At 46.6% G+C, this 19,102-nt stretch overlaps 1 protein-coding gene across 1 annotated transcript; it reads right to left on the reverse strand.

The window, feature by feature from the left end:
• Window positions 1–7,462: 7,462 nt before the first annotated feature.
• Window positions 7,463–11,302, reverse strand: LOC101786619. Its single transcript, XM_004951702.2, has 4 exons — window positions 10,856–11,302; window positions 8,710–8,784; window positions 8,403–8,543; window positions 7,463–8,269 (listed from the first exon to the last, which is right to left on the reverse strand). Exons 1-4 carry the CDS (start codon window positions 11,024–11,026, stop codon window positions 7,883–7,885), a joined length of 774 nt encoding a protein of 257 aa, XP_004951759.1. The 5' UTR covers window positions 11,027–11,302; the 3' UTR covers window positions 7,463–7,882.
• Between the last annotated feature and the right edge of the window lie 7,800 nt (window positions 11,303–19,102).

The following is a 19,102-nucleotide window of genomic DNA, read 5'->3' on the forward strand; positions in this document are numbered from 1 at the left end:
GCTTTCGCGGACAGGGCGGCGGGGATCGGTCGGTCGGTCTCGTGCGCGCGGCGGGGGCCACACGTGCTCGAGTCCGAGCCCGACACAAGCTCATGGTTTCCTGATCCACCGTACGCCTACCGGGTATCAAACTAGCTAATCTTCTATTTATTTGAAAAATAAACTTATTTCATTATAGTTTAGATCAACAACTACTTCATTACATCTCCAGTATGTAATACGAATATATTTAAATACATACAAATACCTACTAATAAAGCCGATCTATAATTTGGGATGGAGGGCGTATTTCATAATACAAATCTAATGATATCAAGGGGTAGTTTGGTTGAAGACCTTAACAAGCCTGCTGACCAAATATTTACCATGGCCAATGTGAAAGCAATGAGCAATGACAAAAGTTGTGCTTGATTTGCAGTAGTCAACGTCAATATTTGGCTAGTGCAAAAATTTGGAGTAAGGCATGGCGTTTGAACTAGACAAAGCCAAAGCCTTTTCTTTAAGTGAACTGAGCTTAGCTCAGCCGGTAAACCTGCTTATCAGGGTTTGAGTCCTCGACTCGGTACTGGTGCTCGTATTTTTCTGGATTTATTCAAGAATTTAACTGGTGGTGCTCTTTCAATGGTAGGCGATGTGCCCGTTGACAGCGAAGCACCAATGATAACTTCGTTACTCTCGGGTATTTGCTTGCTCAGTCTTTCGGACGTGCTCATAAAGATAAAGTTGCGTGCGTGTGTTCATAGAAATGAGTGTGTATGTGAGCGTTTGTCATATATACTGTGTGATTCGCAAGGAAAAAGTCTTTTTTAAGAAAAAATATGGGTTCAAACAAATCTTAAATTACATAAATAGTTTGAAAATATTGTTGTTTTTAGCTAGTGGAACCAAGAACGAGATATTTTGAAGCCACCAACTAGGGCCTTAGTGAACACCAGAATATAGATAGATGGAACGGAAGCAAAATCAGGTTCTCCAGTTTGCTGGCCCGGATCTCTGCCAACATTCGCCTTCCTTTTCTATTGTGCTGCCCCTTTTCTTTTGGTAAGCCAAACTTTGGCCCCCAAGCAAATGAGGGCCAAAATACATCAGCAAGGCCAAAATTTTGATTGACTTGTAAGCGCATATAACCAAGCTAGTAGCAAGAACCATGTATTAATGGAGCAATTGTTAATGCATATTCTAATGGAGCTAAATACTCCCATTGTTCCAAAATATAGGTTGTTTTTTACTAATTTAAACTTTTTCTAATTTGATCAAATTTATAAATAAAGTACATTAACAGACTTAATTAAAATAATCATGTAATAGCGTTAAATGTTGTGTCCATATTTAGATGCGTTATTGACTGCCAGCAGGTGCCAGCTTATGTATCTTCTAATTAACTTGCATGAAAAATGTTAATGGCCGACATAAAACAGTCTTATAGCCAGAAATTTTGACGCCATCAGATATACCCTTACTAGTACTGTACTTAGCTAGCCACGAAGAGTCAAAACATAAGTCAACAATGGTGTTTTCTTTGTGATCTAGTCATCACCATTAAAGCAGATCCTTGTCTTATCCAAATTATCCCCGCATCTCATCACACATATCTTCCATCCCGCATCCTTAATCATTATATTCCAATTGTTCACTAACCATTAGCAGTACATAAGTTGCAATCAACTATCCTAATAACATCGAACACCAAGAATGATATAAGGAGAATGTCATAAAACATTATAAGAGAATCAAACATCTTGACAACAAACCATAAGTTGGTAAGAAAATGGATGTTGCACTCTAGGAATAAAATTACAGTTGAATGAACCAACAACCCTAAAATTGATCTAGGAATAGGACTCCATTCGGCACTAAAAAATAGCAAATACAAAGAATATGACAACATATACACACTCACAGCTATAAGTGGAACCCCCCAGGGGCACATGCCCTACTCATTCCTTTTCAATTTTATTATGTTTGGGTCTTTTCTCATGAGGCAACAAAAATCCAATATAAGTTTTTGTTCTAACAAGTATTTCATTAGGTTGCTAGGTATTGTGGCGTCGACCCATTTACGGTCTACAGAAGAAAGGCATGATTTTTTTTCTTGGATGATTATTAAGGGTATTAGGACACCTCAACTCTCAATAATTCTGTGTGTAATATTTATTAAAAAATGCTTTTGAATCTTGTCATGCACCTAACACTTGACTGTGTAACACAATGCGCCTGCTGAATCACTGTTACCTCATAAACCAAAATAATGGTAATGTCTAATCGATCCTAACTTTTACGAAAATATAGGACCCTTTTTTTTTCCAAGTGACACTTTGTTTGGGGTTGATCCAGCCAAGATAATTGACTCATAATCTTTCTTCATTGATTAGATTTCACGCAAATAATCGTGGCCCAACTAGAGAGGTGATGGCGTCACAAAACTTTTAAAATAACACAATCATACTAAGTTGGATGCTCCATCATACGTATATAATATGTACGACGATGTATAGTATTCATACCCGCCGGTACGTGGGGTGGGTTTATGTATAATGCTCCCTCATGTCTTCTAAACGTGTTTTGTCGGGACAAGATTTTGACCTACCATTACTTCGTTAATAATAAATTTGTATAAGTAAATTATAATCGTAATCTAGTAACTTCAAATTTGTGTCACAAAAATTATGAATGAATATTAGAGAGTAATTGCTGATAAAAGTTCCTCCCAACGAAGCAAGGAACAAACCTTTAACCTTAAATGAAGGGACTAAACAAACATGATTTACCTGGCTGCTATGGAAAGCTACGGACAATGATCCGGAGTGACACTGGATGATGTGGTTCGAAAGGGAGCTTCCTTCCCTGAAAGGCCGAAACCGGCCGGCAAATGGAAGCGATGGAGCTAGCTGGTGGCCAGTGTGCAACGGTGCTGCACTTGCACCTCTGAAAAGACGAACGGCTAGCTCCTCGAAACGAGGAAGTTACAGGGGACCAGGCCAGGCGGCGCCCTGGCCAGATGCAGATAGCAGAGAAGACCAGCTCGCCTAGCTGTCCATGGATAAAGTTTTCCTTGACGGATCATGGATAGATGGGATGCAGTGCAGGGATGACCTGCAGCAGCCATGCAGGCGCTGTAACTGCGACGTGACAGATCATGAGCCGCTGGGCTGGATGGCTGCTGGATCGGGCGGCCGCCGCAGGATCGGACGTGCATGCCCCGAGAAAGGAAAAGACGCCATAGATTAGCATTTCCGATCCGGTCGTCGAGGCGAGACTCAAAACGAACCGGGAGTTGCGAGACAAGACTCGACGTCCTCGGAAACATGGCACAGCTCTGCTACCTCTGGGCTCCGGCAGTGCCCATGTGGATATTACTTCACCCACTGGAGCTCCCCTCCGACGAGGCACGAAGCAGCCAGCTATATGCATTCAAGCCCTCTTGTCCATCCAACCAATGAACGAATCACGGCCCATCGAGCGGATGAAGAAATTTTGGGTGTGACTGTTTGGTACCATCGTGTTAAAGTTTAACACCCGTCATATCGAATGTTTGATGTTAATTAGGAGTATTAAATATAGGCTAATTACAAAACTAATTGCACAGATGGAGTGTAATTTACGAGACGAATCTATTAAGCCTAATTAGCTCATGATTTGATAATGCGGTGCTACAGTAACCATTTGCTAATGATGGATTAATTAGGCTTAATAGATTCATCTCGTGAATTAGCATAGGGTTCTGCAATTAGTTTTATAATTAGCTCATGTTTAATTCTTCTAATTAGTATCCGAAAATTCGATGTGACACTGTTAAAGTTTAACACCTCGTATCCAAACACCCCGGAGAAATAGTTTCTTGTAAAGGTGCCATCGTGTTTGAAAAAAAAATGATTACAATGCCAAAGTATTCAAGGTCTCAGGCAAGTCCGGGGTATGGCAAACCGGGTAAGTGTCCATATAAGCAGATTTTGCATTAACTCGGTCTAGTTTTCAAGTACTTGGCAACTTTTATCGAAACAGAATTATCTAGTCAATTCACTTTTTTCTTAGGATAAAATGACCAGAATATCCTCTTAGAGCTATCTTCTAATATTCTTTTATAAGTATTCTTATATATAAGAGTAAATTGAAAAAGGTGTATTTCAAAATACGTAAAGTTCCAAGTATTTTAAAATAAATAAAATGGTAAAATAATAGTATTTAGAAATAAAGGTCGTTACCTGATCCTCAGCACAAATCAGTTGTACCGTACTATCCTTGGCACAAAAGAAATATTTAGGGTATATTTGGATACACCCTCCTTTAGTACATGTCACATCGGATATTTGATACTAATTAGCTGTATATCGGATATTTGATACTAATTAGCTGTATTAAACATAGGCTAATTACAAAACTAATTGCACAGATAGAGTGTAATTCGCGATACGAATCTATTAAGCTTAATTAGTCCATGATTTGACAATATGGTGCTACAGTAACCATTTGCTAATGATGGACTAATTAGGCTTAATAGATTCATCTTGCAAATTAGCACAGGAATCTGCAATTAGTTTTATAATTAGCTCATGTTTAGTCCTCCTAATTAGCATCCGAACATCTGATGTGACACTGTTAAAATTTAGCACCTCATATCCAAACACCCCCTAGAAGCAAAGGTTCCCAAAAAAAAAATTTTACAGCCCTACGATGTTGTTGTTCAATTGTTTCGGTCGTGAAAGCTCTTTTTTCGATTCGGTCGCCTAGCTAGTATACATTGGACAATTCCCTTTTATGGTTTGGTTGTCTTTGTCATCATTATCACAAAAGATTTTTTTTAAAAAAATATTGCCTTTGTAATCTCTTGTGCAGAGCTCCGATCTGCAGGTCTTGGCCATCGCTCGCGCTCGAACGCCGTCTTCGAGAGCGAGCGCACGGCGCAGTTTAGACTAGAGACCGTACGGACGCAAGGCAGTTGATGGGCTGGCCGGCCGCCTGGCCCCAGTGGGTAATTTACAACCAACAGCATTTCCTAGAGCCCAGAGATGATGATTCATCACAGTTCACCCCAAACCTTGGTCCGAGTTGAGTTTACACGGCGTGAAACTTCACTTATCTTTTTTCTTGAAAAAAAGGAGCTGGCGTGTACACTCGAACACACAACTTTCCAACATTCCGAGCTGTGAAATGTTGTGCTCGCGTACCGAAACTGATACAGGATCGCATCCCTGTCTGTGAAGCAACAGACGCCTCGCGGTCGATCTTCACTCAGAATCTAGAGCATAGAAGTAGCCCGTTAGTAGGATCCAAGGGGAGTGAAGACAATCTTCCGAACCCAGATGCAAATGTACGTTTCTGACCCATTTCATGATGCAAATCTGCGCCTTCTCATGATCAACTAATCTTCATACTGAAAATTACTGATTTTTGTACCGTTCTTTAGTGTAGCTCCACTGTATTTGGTTGCACGTATGGTTATTGAACTGTGCTAGTGTATGGTGTGAGTTCGATTATCTGCTGCCTCTGCAGATGCCGAACTGGGTTTTTGGGATGTTCCATGTTGGCATTTTGGCCTGTTGCTCCTGACGGCGTGATGCAACAGCATCAACGACGCCACGCTAAGAGTGAAGCTCAAATTGGCCATATCGCTGGTTATTTATAGGACAGTGAATGCAAATATTTACTGTAGCATCACATCTGCTAATCATGGACTAATTAGGTTTAATAGATTCGTCTTGCGAATTAACCCTCATTTATACGATTATTTTTGTCGATAGCTTATGTTTAATACTTCTAATTAGTATCCAAACTTTGATTCGATGTGACCGGATTAAACTTTAACCTAAGGATCCAAACAGGGGCTAACTGACTATGTGTCCCTATCATGCGGAACCAGAGGGATTTGCTAGCAATTTCTGTTGCCTGATGGCTTTGATTCTGCTTGGCCTTTTCTCTGATGTGCTTGCTCCAACCCACCGACAGGGCCCGCTGCTCCGAGTGATTGTCGGGATGGATATCACTCGCCTTGGAATTCCCAACCCAGTTAAGCAAGAATGGGTTGCTGATGGCAAGTTGCATCGTGTTCGTGTGTACGTTCATGGCTGCTGCTGCAGCTGGGGGGTGTGGCTTGCTACTCTGCTGGGGAGTAGACAAGATCACAAGATGATGCGTGCGCTAAACTGATACATACGGTATGCTGATTAGTTGCCACTTGTGAGCGTGACGGCCATCGACGAAAAAAATTTGCACGGTTTCAGCTAGCATCTACGACGGCAAACTGAGCTTTCAGAAACCGGCGAGTCGGCTCGTGTCAGAATCTATCTCTCTCGTTCCATTCTGAACACATCTCTGAAACTAACCGCACTCTTTCTCTCTCGTTCCTCTCCGATCGCGATACCCGACGCGCTTGCTTCTTGGGCCGCGAGAGGAGAACCCCAGCTGATCGCCTGATCCTGATCTTGTCTCGTCTAAAGAAAAAACTGAGAGAAGGAAGTCAGGTTGGCAAAGACTGCTGCTACCACGCACCAGCACTAGTGCTTGAGAAGATCAGTCTAGCTCTTGCAGCTGCAGTGGATCATCTAGATCACTGCTCGAGTTGCTCCATTCTGGATAACCAGCAGGATACTAGCAATATCATATATATAAAAATACGACTGCATGGTGCAGTGTTTTCGTGGCCGTGATGACAAGCCAAACGACAGAACCAAGAATTCCCTGGTTCCGAGACCACTACTGTTGGTCACCCGAAAAGTCACAAGGCTCACAAGTCACGCACAAAGCTATGCTAGCCCCATGAACAAGACGCCCAATGCAATGCCCGCGGTACTATTCTATATTCAGGTTCTTGACTTTTGAGATTGCTGAACCGTCCCGTCATGAACATAAACAATCTCTATTTCCTTGTGTGCTTTTTTCCCTCTCTCTGTTTTTTTTTTCACTTGAGTGCCTTAGAACTACAAGTTCTATGATCATTGCTTTAGTGGTTAGAGTTAAAAGTTCTATCATCACTTAGGCATGAAAAACCGTACAAATCCTAGCATGTGCGCACACTTTCTCCTGATTCATATTACTCGTTAGTTAAAGGTGACATAATAAGGTTTGGCAAAGCTGCTCCTCCCTGCTCGACGAGATGACAGGCATCCAGGTGATACGGGACTAGCATCCCGTTGCATCGGCCATCCCTCTCTCTCTCTAGACGGGGGGACACAGACAGTGGTCCATGGCAAAGTGAATCCCAACTGCATCAAACAACCAGGTCACAGCAACCCGATTGAAGAGTTTGGACCGGAGCTGAGCGTGTGCATCACATGCCGGTCAGGTCAAACCAAAGAAAGGGACACACACACACACAGTTTACACTTTACAGCTGCATGTAAGATGTAGCAAACCATGGGAGCCCTCAAACAGCTGCTAAACTCTTAGTAAAAGGCAGCCGAAGATCACTTGAGCTCATGAACACAAAGCAACATTATTGCACACGGCATACATTGCTAACAGCATATTCAGTCTGGGGAGAATTTTTATATATAGTTGTGGAAGTGTATGCAAGTAACCCTTGCTGCATCAAATACAAAATTGGTAGCCACCTCGTATGGGCCCCGCCTGCAAGTGTGGGCCCACTTACCAGTGCCTACCTAGGCCTGCAACAGGGGAACTGCTTTGCCACCCTCTCTCTCGGAGTCTCATCAACACAACTGCCTTGAGGTGGCCATGGCCCTAGCAAAGCTAGATGATCACAAGGCCAGGACCCTCCCAAAGCAACCAACCAACCGACCCAACCAGCTCTCTCATCGATCTCTCTCTCTACAAGGCTAATCATAAGACTATTACAACACGCTACTAATAGCTACCACCACCATAACTGCAACTAGTACTAGCTATAGCCAGTGATAACGAACACCAGGGTGCATCAACAAGGTGCTTAGGCCAGAGGGGACCTGTGGGGGGCACCCTTCCTCCTGTTGCCGAGCGACAGGACGATCTGGGGGAAGAACCCTCCCCCTTTCTTCCTCTTCGCCGCCTGGCCGCGCCTCGCATTGCCACCATTGCCGACCCTAGTGTCACCATTGTCGCTCGATCCCCCGCCACCGCCACCACCATTGCCATAGTGCTGCGTCGGGTCCTCGAGGATCGAGTTCGGGGTGACCTGCCCGCCATCGGTGTCATCGTCGAGGTCCGAGCCGTCGACGCGGAGGTTCTCGAACCGCGGGAAGGCAAGGTGGTCCGGGTCGGTGGTGGCGCCGCCGACCCCACCGTAATACTGCACGATGTTGGACAGGTCCCCTCCCTGCATCATGACATGATCCACCTGCATACAAATCATATATTGCCATGCAATTGTCATGACGGGAATTCAGCATATCACGGTCACTGAACTGATGCATTATGGGTCATGGTGCAACACTCGTGACAAAGTCCATTGGTTGGTTTGTTTCACTGACCTTGCAAGAGAGGGAGCAGAAATGGAAGGGCTCTTGGAGGATCCTGTCACATGTCAGGCAGACGTTGCCGGAGCCCTTGAAGGGCCTGGACTGAGGCCTCGGCTTCAGGAAGATCACCTTGGCGCTGTTGATCGTGTAGGTCTGCAAGATCAGAGAGGAATTAACATGTCATCAGTTCATCACTTCGAATCTGCAAGCATTATCAGACTACAATAATAGCAGTGATACTGCATTGCTCAATCTGTTTCAGAAACGAAACTAAGAATCTTTTAAGCAAGGTGGCTAATTGTAAATTTGTAGGAATCACCTGAACATAGGAGCAGTCAATGAGCTTCTCGAGGTCGCCAAGGCGGACGACGTCATGGTACACGTAGCGTCGCACCTAATTTCACAAAAAAAACACATAAAAAGATGAAGTCATTGCCTCAAGATTCGTGTTAACTATGCTTATGTAGGCAATAATGCTGGGTTTTAAGAAAACTCTCGTGGTACAACAGCAGTACAACTCGATTGGGTAACAATGTGGCCCATGCTTTGACCGGCCGGGCAGTAGTACCACTCCAGTCGTGATCTTATCATGGGAGACCCGAAACCACGTGCAATGACAAAACTACCCTTGTAGGAGCTTGTCCTCTACCACAAAATCCAAGGCAGTACCGGGGGCATAACGGTAAAAACAGTCGAGGAGGGAGAGGAGGAAGAAGGTTTGGTCAGTAGCAATTCACTGTGGCCGCGAGTGAACAGTGCCGAGGCGAGGCCCCCCGGGAGGAACAGTACTGACGCCTCTGTTTGGTAAAAACGACAAGGCCACCCAGTTACCACGCGCGCGCAGGGTAAAAATCTGGATGCCCCGGGGCGGTAACAATTCCTAGGCTGCCGCATTTTTACCACCAGCGCGGCAGGGGGGAGGACGAGCAGGAAATTTTGCTATACATGGCAAAACAGTTTGGATAACCAGGCCTATTAATGGAAGTTCGCACAAACAGCGGATTGTTTATGCAGAATCTAAGCAGAATTCTTCTTAGCATTCTAGGAAATGAGGTCATCATGCAAAGGGTAGTGGGGGAAAAAATTCAATTTACTGTCAGTTCACAGAATTGATTCATGCTGCTTGCGCAGTAACTTTGCAGGCAAGAGGATAAGATCAAGCACCCAAGGAAGGAAGCATATCCATAGCATTTGTGGAAGGCTCAAACACGAATGCTGCTGCTGCGGAATTTTTCATCGTGCAAGACCATGGCTATTTCCAGTGAAAAGGCCAAGCAAAAGCTAAGGGGGGCGGGCAGTAACTCCGCAGCTTTTGCCCCTCCACACTCACAGCAAAGTAACTCGCACCACCAACAAGTCCTGACCGGATTAGTTGCAAGAAAGGAGAAAGTGGCAGCAAGAAGACAAGGAAATTGAAGCGAGAGAGGAAGAACATGACGAAATGACTTGCATGCAAGAGAATTTCAAAGCCCCACCCAGAGAAAACTTACCCCTCCCTCACAGTCAATTCCATTTACCATCCAACCAATTTTTCCACAAATTAAAAAGCATGGATTGGTTGTTTTATGCAAATCAATCAACCCCCAATTCAAAGCCTAAAAAGAGGGAGGAAATCAGTAGCTCCTATAGAATGCAAGAGAAATTTCTACCTTCCATCCACAAAATTGACCCCCAAAAAACCAGTTACATTTACCCCTCCAACAATTCCATCAATTTTCCATCATGAACAAGTAGGTAGAACTAGTAAGTAGCAGTCCAAAGCATGGAATTGTTTTTTTGCTCAAATTAGACGACAGTTACATGACCCAACAACAAGAATCATCATCCTCTAATCCAAGGCATGCATGAGCATGAAGCATGGCCCAAAACCTCGCAACGCGACAAAGGCGAGTACCCCCCGAGCAAAGTACAAGGGGTGAATCGACAATTAGCGTGGGGGGGGGGGGGGGGGGGGTGAAGGAAGCCACTTTGTGATTCGACGAGGGCACGCAACAAATCAAATCGGAAGGAAATTATGCTTAAACGGGGACCAAATCTTAAGCGAGGGAGGAGGAGGAAGGCGTCCCCGTGAAAAGACAGCACAGGACAAAAACAAAAGCGAGATACACCATCCCCCTCCTCCTCCCCCAGTAGCTAGCATCTACCGCTAGGCTGCTGCTATACGGCATGAGGATGGATAATTTAAAATTAATTCGGCGAGATTCATCCCCCAGTGCACAGGAACCGAGGCGTCCGAAAGCTGCCGCTTTCTGCGTGCCCCCGCGTGGTGTCAATCCAAGCGGAGACCAGCAGCGAGAATTGCTAGTGTACTAGTGGAAATCGAGGAGGCAGATTAACAGAAACAGGTAGAGGGGACAGATGATCTGATGATCATGCGCCTCCGTGGCAGCAGATGATCCGGAATTGCTCGCGCATCTGCCGCCATGCAGGGAATCCGAGAGAGGGAGAGGAAAGCGGCGGCGGACCTGGAGGAGCGGGTGGTGGCGGTGGGCGGCGGCGCAGTGGGGGCAGATGCTGGCGCAGCAGGCGAGGCAGAAGATGTTGCGCTCGTTCTTCTTGTGGGCCTCGTGCGCGGGGCATGCCACGAAGAAGCTCTCCGCCACCAGGCCGGCAACCCACCCGGGCCTCATCCCCATCGCCGCCGCCGCCGCCGGATCTCTCTCCCTCGAGCTGCTTCTCCGCCGGGAAGGAACCGAAGCCCCCTCCTCGTCGTCGTCGTCTCGGTTTGGTGTGATCGCTCGGGCTCGGCAGGCAATTCCGCCTGTCCCCTCTCGCTCCCTCGCTGGGTTATTTTAGTAGCGGCGGCGGCGGTGGTGGTGTGCGAGAGTGCAAGGAGGAAGCCGAGGGCGTGCTGGTGGTGGTAGTAGTAGTACGTGTGGCTTGTCTCGTAGCTGCGCGTAGAGAGAGAAACAAGAGAGGGAATGCTTCCATCCATTGGGGGACTATTTATAGGAGAGAGACAGGGAGACTAGAGAGAGAAAGAGGGGCGGGTTTATGGATGAATGGATGATGATGCTCCATCTAATGCAGTTCCCTAATGACTGCATTAGTGATTTTGAATTCACTCAGGCCACGCCATTTTCAAACCATTTTATGTACTACGTGCAGAGTGGAATTCATACCCGCATAAATAAAATTGCTGTACCGTGCCATTTGAACTTTGAAGTTCAAAGTTGTTTTGGACGCCAATGAAAAGGGGAGGGAGAGCCAGAAGGCCTGCCTTTTTGAATTTTGATTCCAAGCAGGGTACCGTGCCATCCTGAATTCCTGCTTTACACTGCTCGTCTTGCATGGCTGGTTACCGTCTTGGACGCTAGCGTCGCACCGTACGCATTCTCTGGTCTTGCAGGCGTGACGCGGCCTGCCTTTCGCTTGCAAACTTGAGAGCCCCTCCCTCCCTGCTCCCTCCCATGATCCCATCCATCTCTGTTGGGTTGTTGCCTCGTTGGGAGAGCCGTAAGGGGAAAAAAAAGGTTTGTGATCGTCACAGCATCTCCGACGGCCTATCCATTCTTGACTTCGTTTTAGGCGGTTCTTTTGCTTATTTTTATGCACCCGTCACATCGAATGTTTAGATACTAATTAGAAGTATTAAACGTAGACTATTTACAAAACCGATTACATAAGTGGAGGCTAAACGGCGAGACGAATCTATTAAGCCTAATTAGTCCATGATTTGACAATGTGGTGCTACAGTAACCATTTGCTAATGATGGATTAATTAGGCTTAATAGATTCGTCTCGCGAATTAGCACAAGGTTCTGCAATTAGTTTTATAATTAGCTCATATTTAGTCCTCCTAATTAGCATCCGAACATCCGATGTGACACTGTTAAAGTTTAGCACCTCATATCCAAACAGCCCCTAAAGGGAACCAAACGCCCCCTTACTCTCCGTGGAACTCGGAAAAAGATTCTTCTCCATATTGAGTTTTTGACTCTAACAGACTATCCATTTTCCACTCTCTTCAAATCCCAACAGTTAGATTCCTCTCTAAAAATATATACTCTCCATCCACTCCAACAGCCTCTCCATTTCGCACTACAACAGACTCTCCATTTTGCACGCTCCATTCTGGCAATTACTTCGCGTGGGACCTACAGTTTGGTAAAGCAAATTGACTTGCTAAAAACTTGCCATGTTTGGCAAGTGTGAGGGGAAGTTTGGCAAGTCGGATGGTATGAAAAGTTAGATGGTAACTTTATTGGACCACGATTTCCTCAAATTGTAGCTCGGTAAAGTTGAATAGGAACTCTCCTAGAGTTGCCCTCGGATGATGAAGCCAAATGGTTTCTGCTCGTGCTCATGCTCCACGTTCACCCCGCACAGATTGTATACGCTGCCATGTCTGGAGACACGCATCATTGTTTTCGCGGCCGTATGATCGAGTGTCAAAATGGCTCGGAAAGGGGCCACTGATTACGCTGAAGGTTAATTATCTCGTAAGATATATGCAGGTGAACATGTATACATATGTGATGGAGATGGCCGACTAGGCTAGGTAGCTAGGACGTGAGAGTGAGACAGATCAGGGTGCCAAGCTAGCTAAGCCATCTACTGGAGTAGCAGCTGCAGCGCTAACGATCGATGTCTTGCTGCTTGTCTTTGGAATTTGCCTAGCTACGCTGCATGCCTGCGTGTCTGCATGGCTAGGGTGATGGGCAACACGCTGCAGGGCATGCACCTCTGCTAGATCCAGGGCATTGTACAAACAGTTTTTTACCTCTCCACCGTTAGAAAAGGTAAAAATGGAACCTCTCTGATGGTGTCGCGCTTTTCTCGTGCCGTGAAAATTCTGTCCAAAAGTCCTACAGGGTTATGTGCATCGTAATCATGCATCGCATGGTGGCTTGCTGAATTATCCGCATCCACATGTGGCTCGAGAATTTTCACACGAGGGAGGAGAAGCCCACTCATACCAGCGCTCGAAATCACCCGTGCATTCCCCCATGTGGAAGGCCATGGCATATTGGCATGAGTATGTCGTAGCAGAATAAAAATATACCTGCCTGGCTGCCTCCTATCCATCCGGTGCAACGGCACGATGCAGACGGCGGCAATGCAAAATTGTAACTTGCTCTGTTGCTTGGTTAGCGAGGATTCGAAGAAGAAAACGACCGGGCGGATATTCACACATATGTACGTACACTCGTTTATATGAACACACTGTGAATATATCTTTCCCGTCACATTAAAGGTGCAATCCTAATATTTGAAAAAAAAATCCACAAAAGAATGCAATTCTAAAAATTTGATATAACTGCATATCTAATTAAGTGGTCATATTTGATTTCCATAAAAAAATTAACGTGGCTAAAAAATTAAGGTACGAGAACCTTTTCACCACTAATCTGTTGGGAAAAAAATAGGATTGTACTCTTGTCAGAATCACAGGATATACAGGTAGCGGCATGTGCATGCATGTCCTTATGAAATCAAGACATAAACAGGGACAGGGACGGTCGTGCTCCGTCAGGTCGTAGATGCATGGAGCTTGGCTCACACCTACACACCTAGCTCCAGTAGCACACTTGATGCTGACAAGGAAATGTGTGCACAAAGAGGGATGAAGAATCGTGCACATGGTGCCTTTCTCGTACTCTACCCTATTCCTTGTGAGGCCACACCGACCACCGCCGTGCAAGACATATCTAAGCTCCAAATTTGTGTGCCAAGGTGCACGGGTAGATCTGGATTTATTGGCGGGGAAGCTCCAGACAATTTTTTAGAACAGTTGAAAATCAAAAATGAGTCGACAAGAACAGGAGCCCATTAAGGCCCACTACGCTGTCCTTGGGCTGCGGGACGAGAGCCATAACAAACGACAAAAACATTGGGCACCAGTTTGTCCATGGGCTGCTATATCTAGAAGAATGATCGGCAAATAAAAATAGCGCTTTTCTTCTAAGTAAAAAAAGAAGAAAAAAATCCTTGCCATAAAAAAGTAGAAAATTCCTCATCTCTTCAGCGCGTTCCATCCGGGCCGTCGATCTGCTGCGTGTAGACACGCAGCCACGCGGTGAACGTGTACGTACACGCTCGCGCGTGTGCCCAGTGCTCGCACATGGCCCTCTGTCCAGTGGGGCCAGCTACCTGCGGACGCGCGGCGGCAAAGCGCGCGCGCACGCACGATGCCGTTCTCCAGCAAGTTTTGCTCAGTGATGTGACGGTGGGGCCCACGAGCACGCAGCGACATGAGGAACTGAACCAGAGCGGCCGGCACGCATGGATGTCGATCGATCATCAGATCATCATCGTCGTCAGTTCAGAGTTCAGAGCGCACTAAATAGAAAAGAACCTGCGAAAAGGGCTACTCTGATCACCTTCATAACCACGAGCTTAAAGCTGGCTTCATTGACGCATGATCGATGATTTGCTAGCAAAGCTACGTGCTCCCCTGAATTGGTTCCAGTTGGATGGGATGATGATGACAGGATGTGATGGTGTGGTTTCTCACACATGTTTCTCTCGCGCATGGTGTGGTCGTCGTCTTCGTCGGCCTCAGATCACCACCCAGCTGTCTGTCCAAGTAGTACTGTCCTTCATTCAGAGGCAGAACTATCAAGTTTCAACACCCTAATGACGATCCTGTGAGCTCTTGAATTCCCGCATCCATGGTGGCATGCGATCCGTACGGTTTGGACATGACGTGTTGTCGTCCCTATCGAACTGAAGCTCTGAAAACTTTCGGCCTGAAAAAAAAGCTGCGGAAACTGGATGGATGGGTGCTGCATGTATGCCAGCTGCTGCTCTGCCCCGCCGGCCGGCCAGCCGGCAGACCGGCCACCAGGCGGCAGCACCTCGCTGCATAGTGCGTCTCTTTGACCGTGGCCTTGGGTCCATCTCCAGGCACTGCCGGCTGCCGCCGGTCGCCGGCCGGCCGGTCGGCCAAACCAAGGCCACAGGCAGACCAGACTTCGATGGTGACTGGCTGACTGCATCCAAGAACATGGATCGCAGTTTCTGTATCGTCTTAACTCTGAACATCAACACGAGGCGTTTGGTTCCAGCCGCGTAATTTTAGCACTTATCACATCAAATATTTAAATATTAATTAGAAGTATTAAATATAGACTATTTATAAAATTTATTACACAGATGGAGGCTAAACGAGGGGACGAATCTATTAAATCTAATTAATCCATCTGTGTAGATTCGTCTCCTCGTTTAGCCTCCATCTGTGTAATTAGTTTTATAATTAACTCATATTTAATCCTTCTAATTAACCTTCGAATATTCGATCCCTAAATCATATATACATGCGTACGTAGTACAGTAGTATGTTACTAATCTACCATGATATATTTGTGAAATGCACGTAGCATTTATTGCATCGCAGCCAATGCAAAGAAGTTTGAGGTCCTGTTTAGTTCTCTTAGTCCATAAATTAAACTTTAATCTCACCCTTGGAACCAGTTACATGAACTAGAATGAATTAAAGTCTGTAAATACTGTTGAAAAAAAATACTTTTACCTTTTTTCCTTCTTCCCTATTCTTGGTACCCTGCGCTGCGCCGCACCTCCTGGCGCCAAGTGCTAGCGCTAAATTTCCTGGCCACCTCTTCCGGCACGCAGGCGGGCGGTGGGCGACGGACTGCTGCATCCATGATGGGGATCGTTCAAGGACCTAGGACCCGGTACAAATCGAGCAAACTTTTTCAGATTCCTGAACCAAAGCTTTGAAAATGCTAGCTAGCTTTCCGGCCAGGCCAGGCGAGGCAGGAGGAGACGGATCGGCAAGAAACAGCTCGCATAGCAACCAAAGATGCTGCTGCGGCTGCCCACGAACAGTTGACAGTGGCAGCAAGCAAGCAAAGCAGCATCGATCGCCATGATGGCGCCTGTCCGAGTGCCTTCCTGTCTCGTGATCCGCCTGTCGAGGACTCCTCCTGCAGCCTCTCACCGCCGTACCGCTGGGCGGTGGCGCCTTCTGGGCTCTGGCCTGCTGCGCGCACAGGCGTTTCAGCAAATTGCCGTCGTCCATGTACACTGGACTACTCCGAGACCTTTCCAAAGCTTGGATCAGGGCACAGGCTGATTTGATCATACACTGAACGCACTTTATTTAACATCTGGATGATGGTCTAGATTACAGAGGCTGGAACATGGAAATGTGGACGGTTATCATCGAGTTCGTCACAGCAACATTTACCAGGGTTCGCAGACGGAGCAGGAAACTACTCCAGTAGTGTGTTCATGGCAGTGCGCACGCAGAATGTAATCAGTGTACGTGGTAAGCACTTTTAGACAGGCCCAGAGAGACATCAGTCCTCAGGTACGGTTAGGTGCAGGCCGGCACTCGGCAGCAGCGTTCACATCTATCGCGTAGTACGTGTTTGTTACGCCGCCAGCCGTAACGGTCGCCAAGGCAGGCTCCACTCCCATTCCGATGGCTGCTGCAGCTACCTGCTGCATGTCGTCGACGTCGTCGGCCATGGGTGAGCTCGGCGGCCTGATGCAGGAGGAGAGGGAGGGGTGCTGGTGGTGGAAGGTGGGTCGTGGAATCTCGCTCTCCGTGATCTTCTTGGCGGTGCCTGTTGCATGGGAGGCAGCCATTAATGACTGCCAATGGTTGGGGGACAGCCGCTATTCCTATCAGCCTATGGCCTTCTCCCTCTCGAGCGCCGTGCAAGCAAGTTGTTGGTTGGGCGGGAGCTGTGGCGCAACACCACACCACACCACACCAAACCCTATGCATGATTGACCGGTGAGGCGAGGAGCCGAGTGGAGAGTGTACTCCTAGAGCGCCGTGCAGCTGCAGCATCTCCCACCAGTGGCCAGTCGTCAGTGTGTGGAACTAGCTGATCCAAAGAGAAGCAGGCTAGTAGCTGTTAGTGCAGTGGGTGCATCTCACCAGTCCGGCCAACTGGCCAAGGTTGAAAGGCGCGGTGTCGCTAGTAGTAGTGGACTAGTGGTGTGTAGACTGTACTACAAGCCATGGCCCATGCTCCAGGAAGCGAGCAAGCATGCAGAACACTCTGTACTGCCCAAGCCCAAAGCGCACGCCACACAACAAGGTCCAGTCTCCATCCCGCAGCGTCACGCGCCTTGACGCCGATGTCGCACGCTAAACACATTTCAATAATAATCCCCATCACACGATGCCCTCGCGATCTCTCTCTCAGAAGAACAAGCTCAAGCTTGTTTACTCCACTCCCAACTTTCAACTTTGGCACTATACAAAAAGAAGATTCCCCATCACATCAAACTTGCGGTACATACATGGAGTACTAAATGTAGATGAAATTAAAAACTAATTGCACAGTTTTGTTGCACTTTGCGAGACGAATCTTTTGAGCCTAATTAGTCAATGTTTGGATAATAATTCACAAATACAAACGAAACGCTACACTGGGCTACAGTGCCAGCACAGTAATTTGGCACCTCCCAATTTGACCAACTAAACAAGGCCCAAAAGGAAATTAGCCTCACAATCCCTTGACAGTTGACACCGTGCCGTGATCTCATGGCCCAACGGGGTATCAGCTCCGTAGACTCCGTCCACCGAGATGGTGAGTTGGTGACAGTGACACTGGGCATGGACGACTGCCTCTGTCCGTGACCAGCAGGCCCGCTTCTTCTCTGCATATGGCACGTTTGTAGCACGATGCATGTGGCAGCGTCGTAGAATGTAACCGCGTACATCCCATCGTCTCCGATGCCCGTCGCAAGGTTGCTGAGCAGGCTCCCGCTTCCTCCGTTCCAAATCATAAGTTATTTTAAATTTCTTAAAAAGTTAAATTATTTTATGTTTGATCAAAATTACAGAGAGAATCATAAAGATTCATGTCACCGAATACATATATTATGAAAATATATTTAATGAAAAAACTAATGTTACTTATTTGATATCTTAAATGTTAGTATTTTATTGTATAAATTTGATTAAACTTAAGATGCGTTAGCTCTAAAAAATTGGAATGACTTACGATTTGGAACAAAGGGAGTAGATCCCAAACCGTTTCCCTTTCTAGTTGTAGGCTACAAGCTTGTGCTCCACGCCACGCCTTGTCGAAGCTTTCTAGCTAATCACTCGTAATCTCTCCTAAGTTAGACAGAGACATCGTCTTTTTCCCCCTTAAAAAAACAAGAATAAAGTAGGAAACACATACACATAGACGGATAGACTAACGTGGATGAGAACGGTTTGTGACAAGCATCACGCAGAATTGCAAAGAGGATCGCGGTCACGAATTTGACACGCCCGCTACTTACCGTGTTACCAACTTACCATCTCGATGCACTCTAATAACCTCCTCGTGCATTTTATCTTGCCCATGAAGCAAGGTAAATAAACGACGGGAAATTTTGGTTGAATCCAACCCAACGCATTTCGATCCAATTAGACGTTACAAAGAAACAGGGAGTTCTCCAGAGTTGGAGTAATTTTTTTTAACCATGGATGAAGTTCTCCAAAGTTGGAGTAACCCCGAAGTCAACATCTGAATTTCCCGTCCACGATCACGATGCCCGCCAGGCTTTCCCAAATCCCACCTACCAACCACACACCTTGGGGGAGTCCGCACGATGGAGTCAATCCCGACACATTTGCGGAAACCCCCTCCAACTCCGCGCTCCGCTTCGAGCCGCCCCCTCGCCTCTCCTCCCATCACTGCGCGTCGCGTCCCTCCCACCTTCCCAGCCCCCACGATTTCCGTTCCCCCCCTCCCCGAACATTTCCCACCGCGGCCCGCCGCCCGCTGTCGACGGAC

This window comes from Setaria italica, chromosome I (assembly GCF_000263155.2).
Source record: "Setaria italica strain Yugu1 chromosome I, Setaria_italica_v2.0, whole genome shotgun sequence".
In the NCBI taxonomy this organism is placed as follows: Eukaryota; Viridiplantae; Streptophyta; class Magnoliopsida; order Poales; family Poaceae; genus Setaria; species Setaria italica.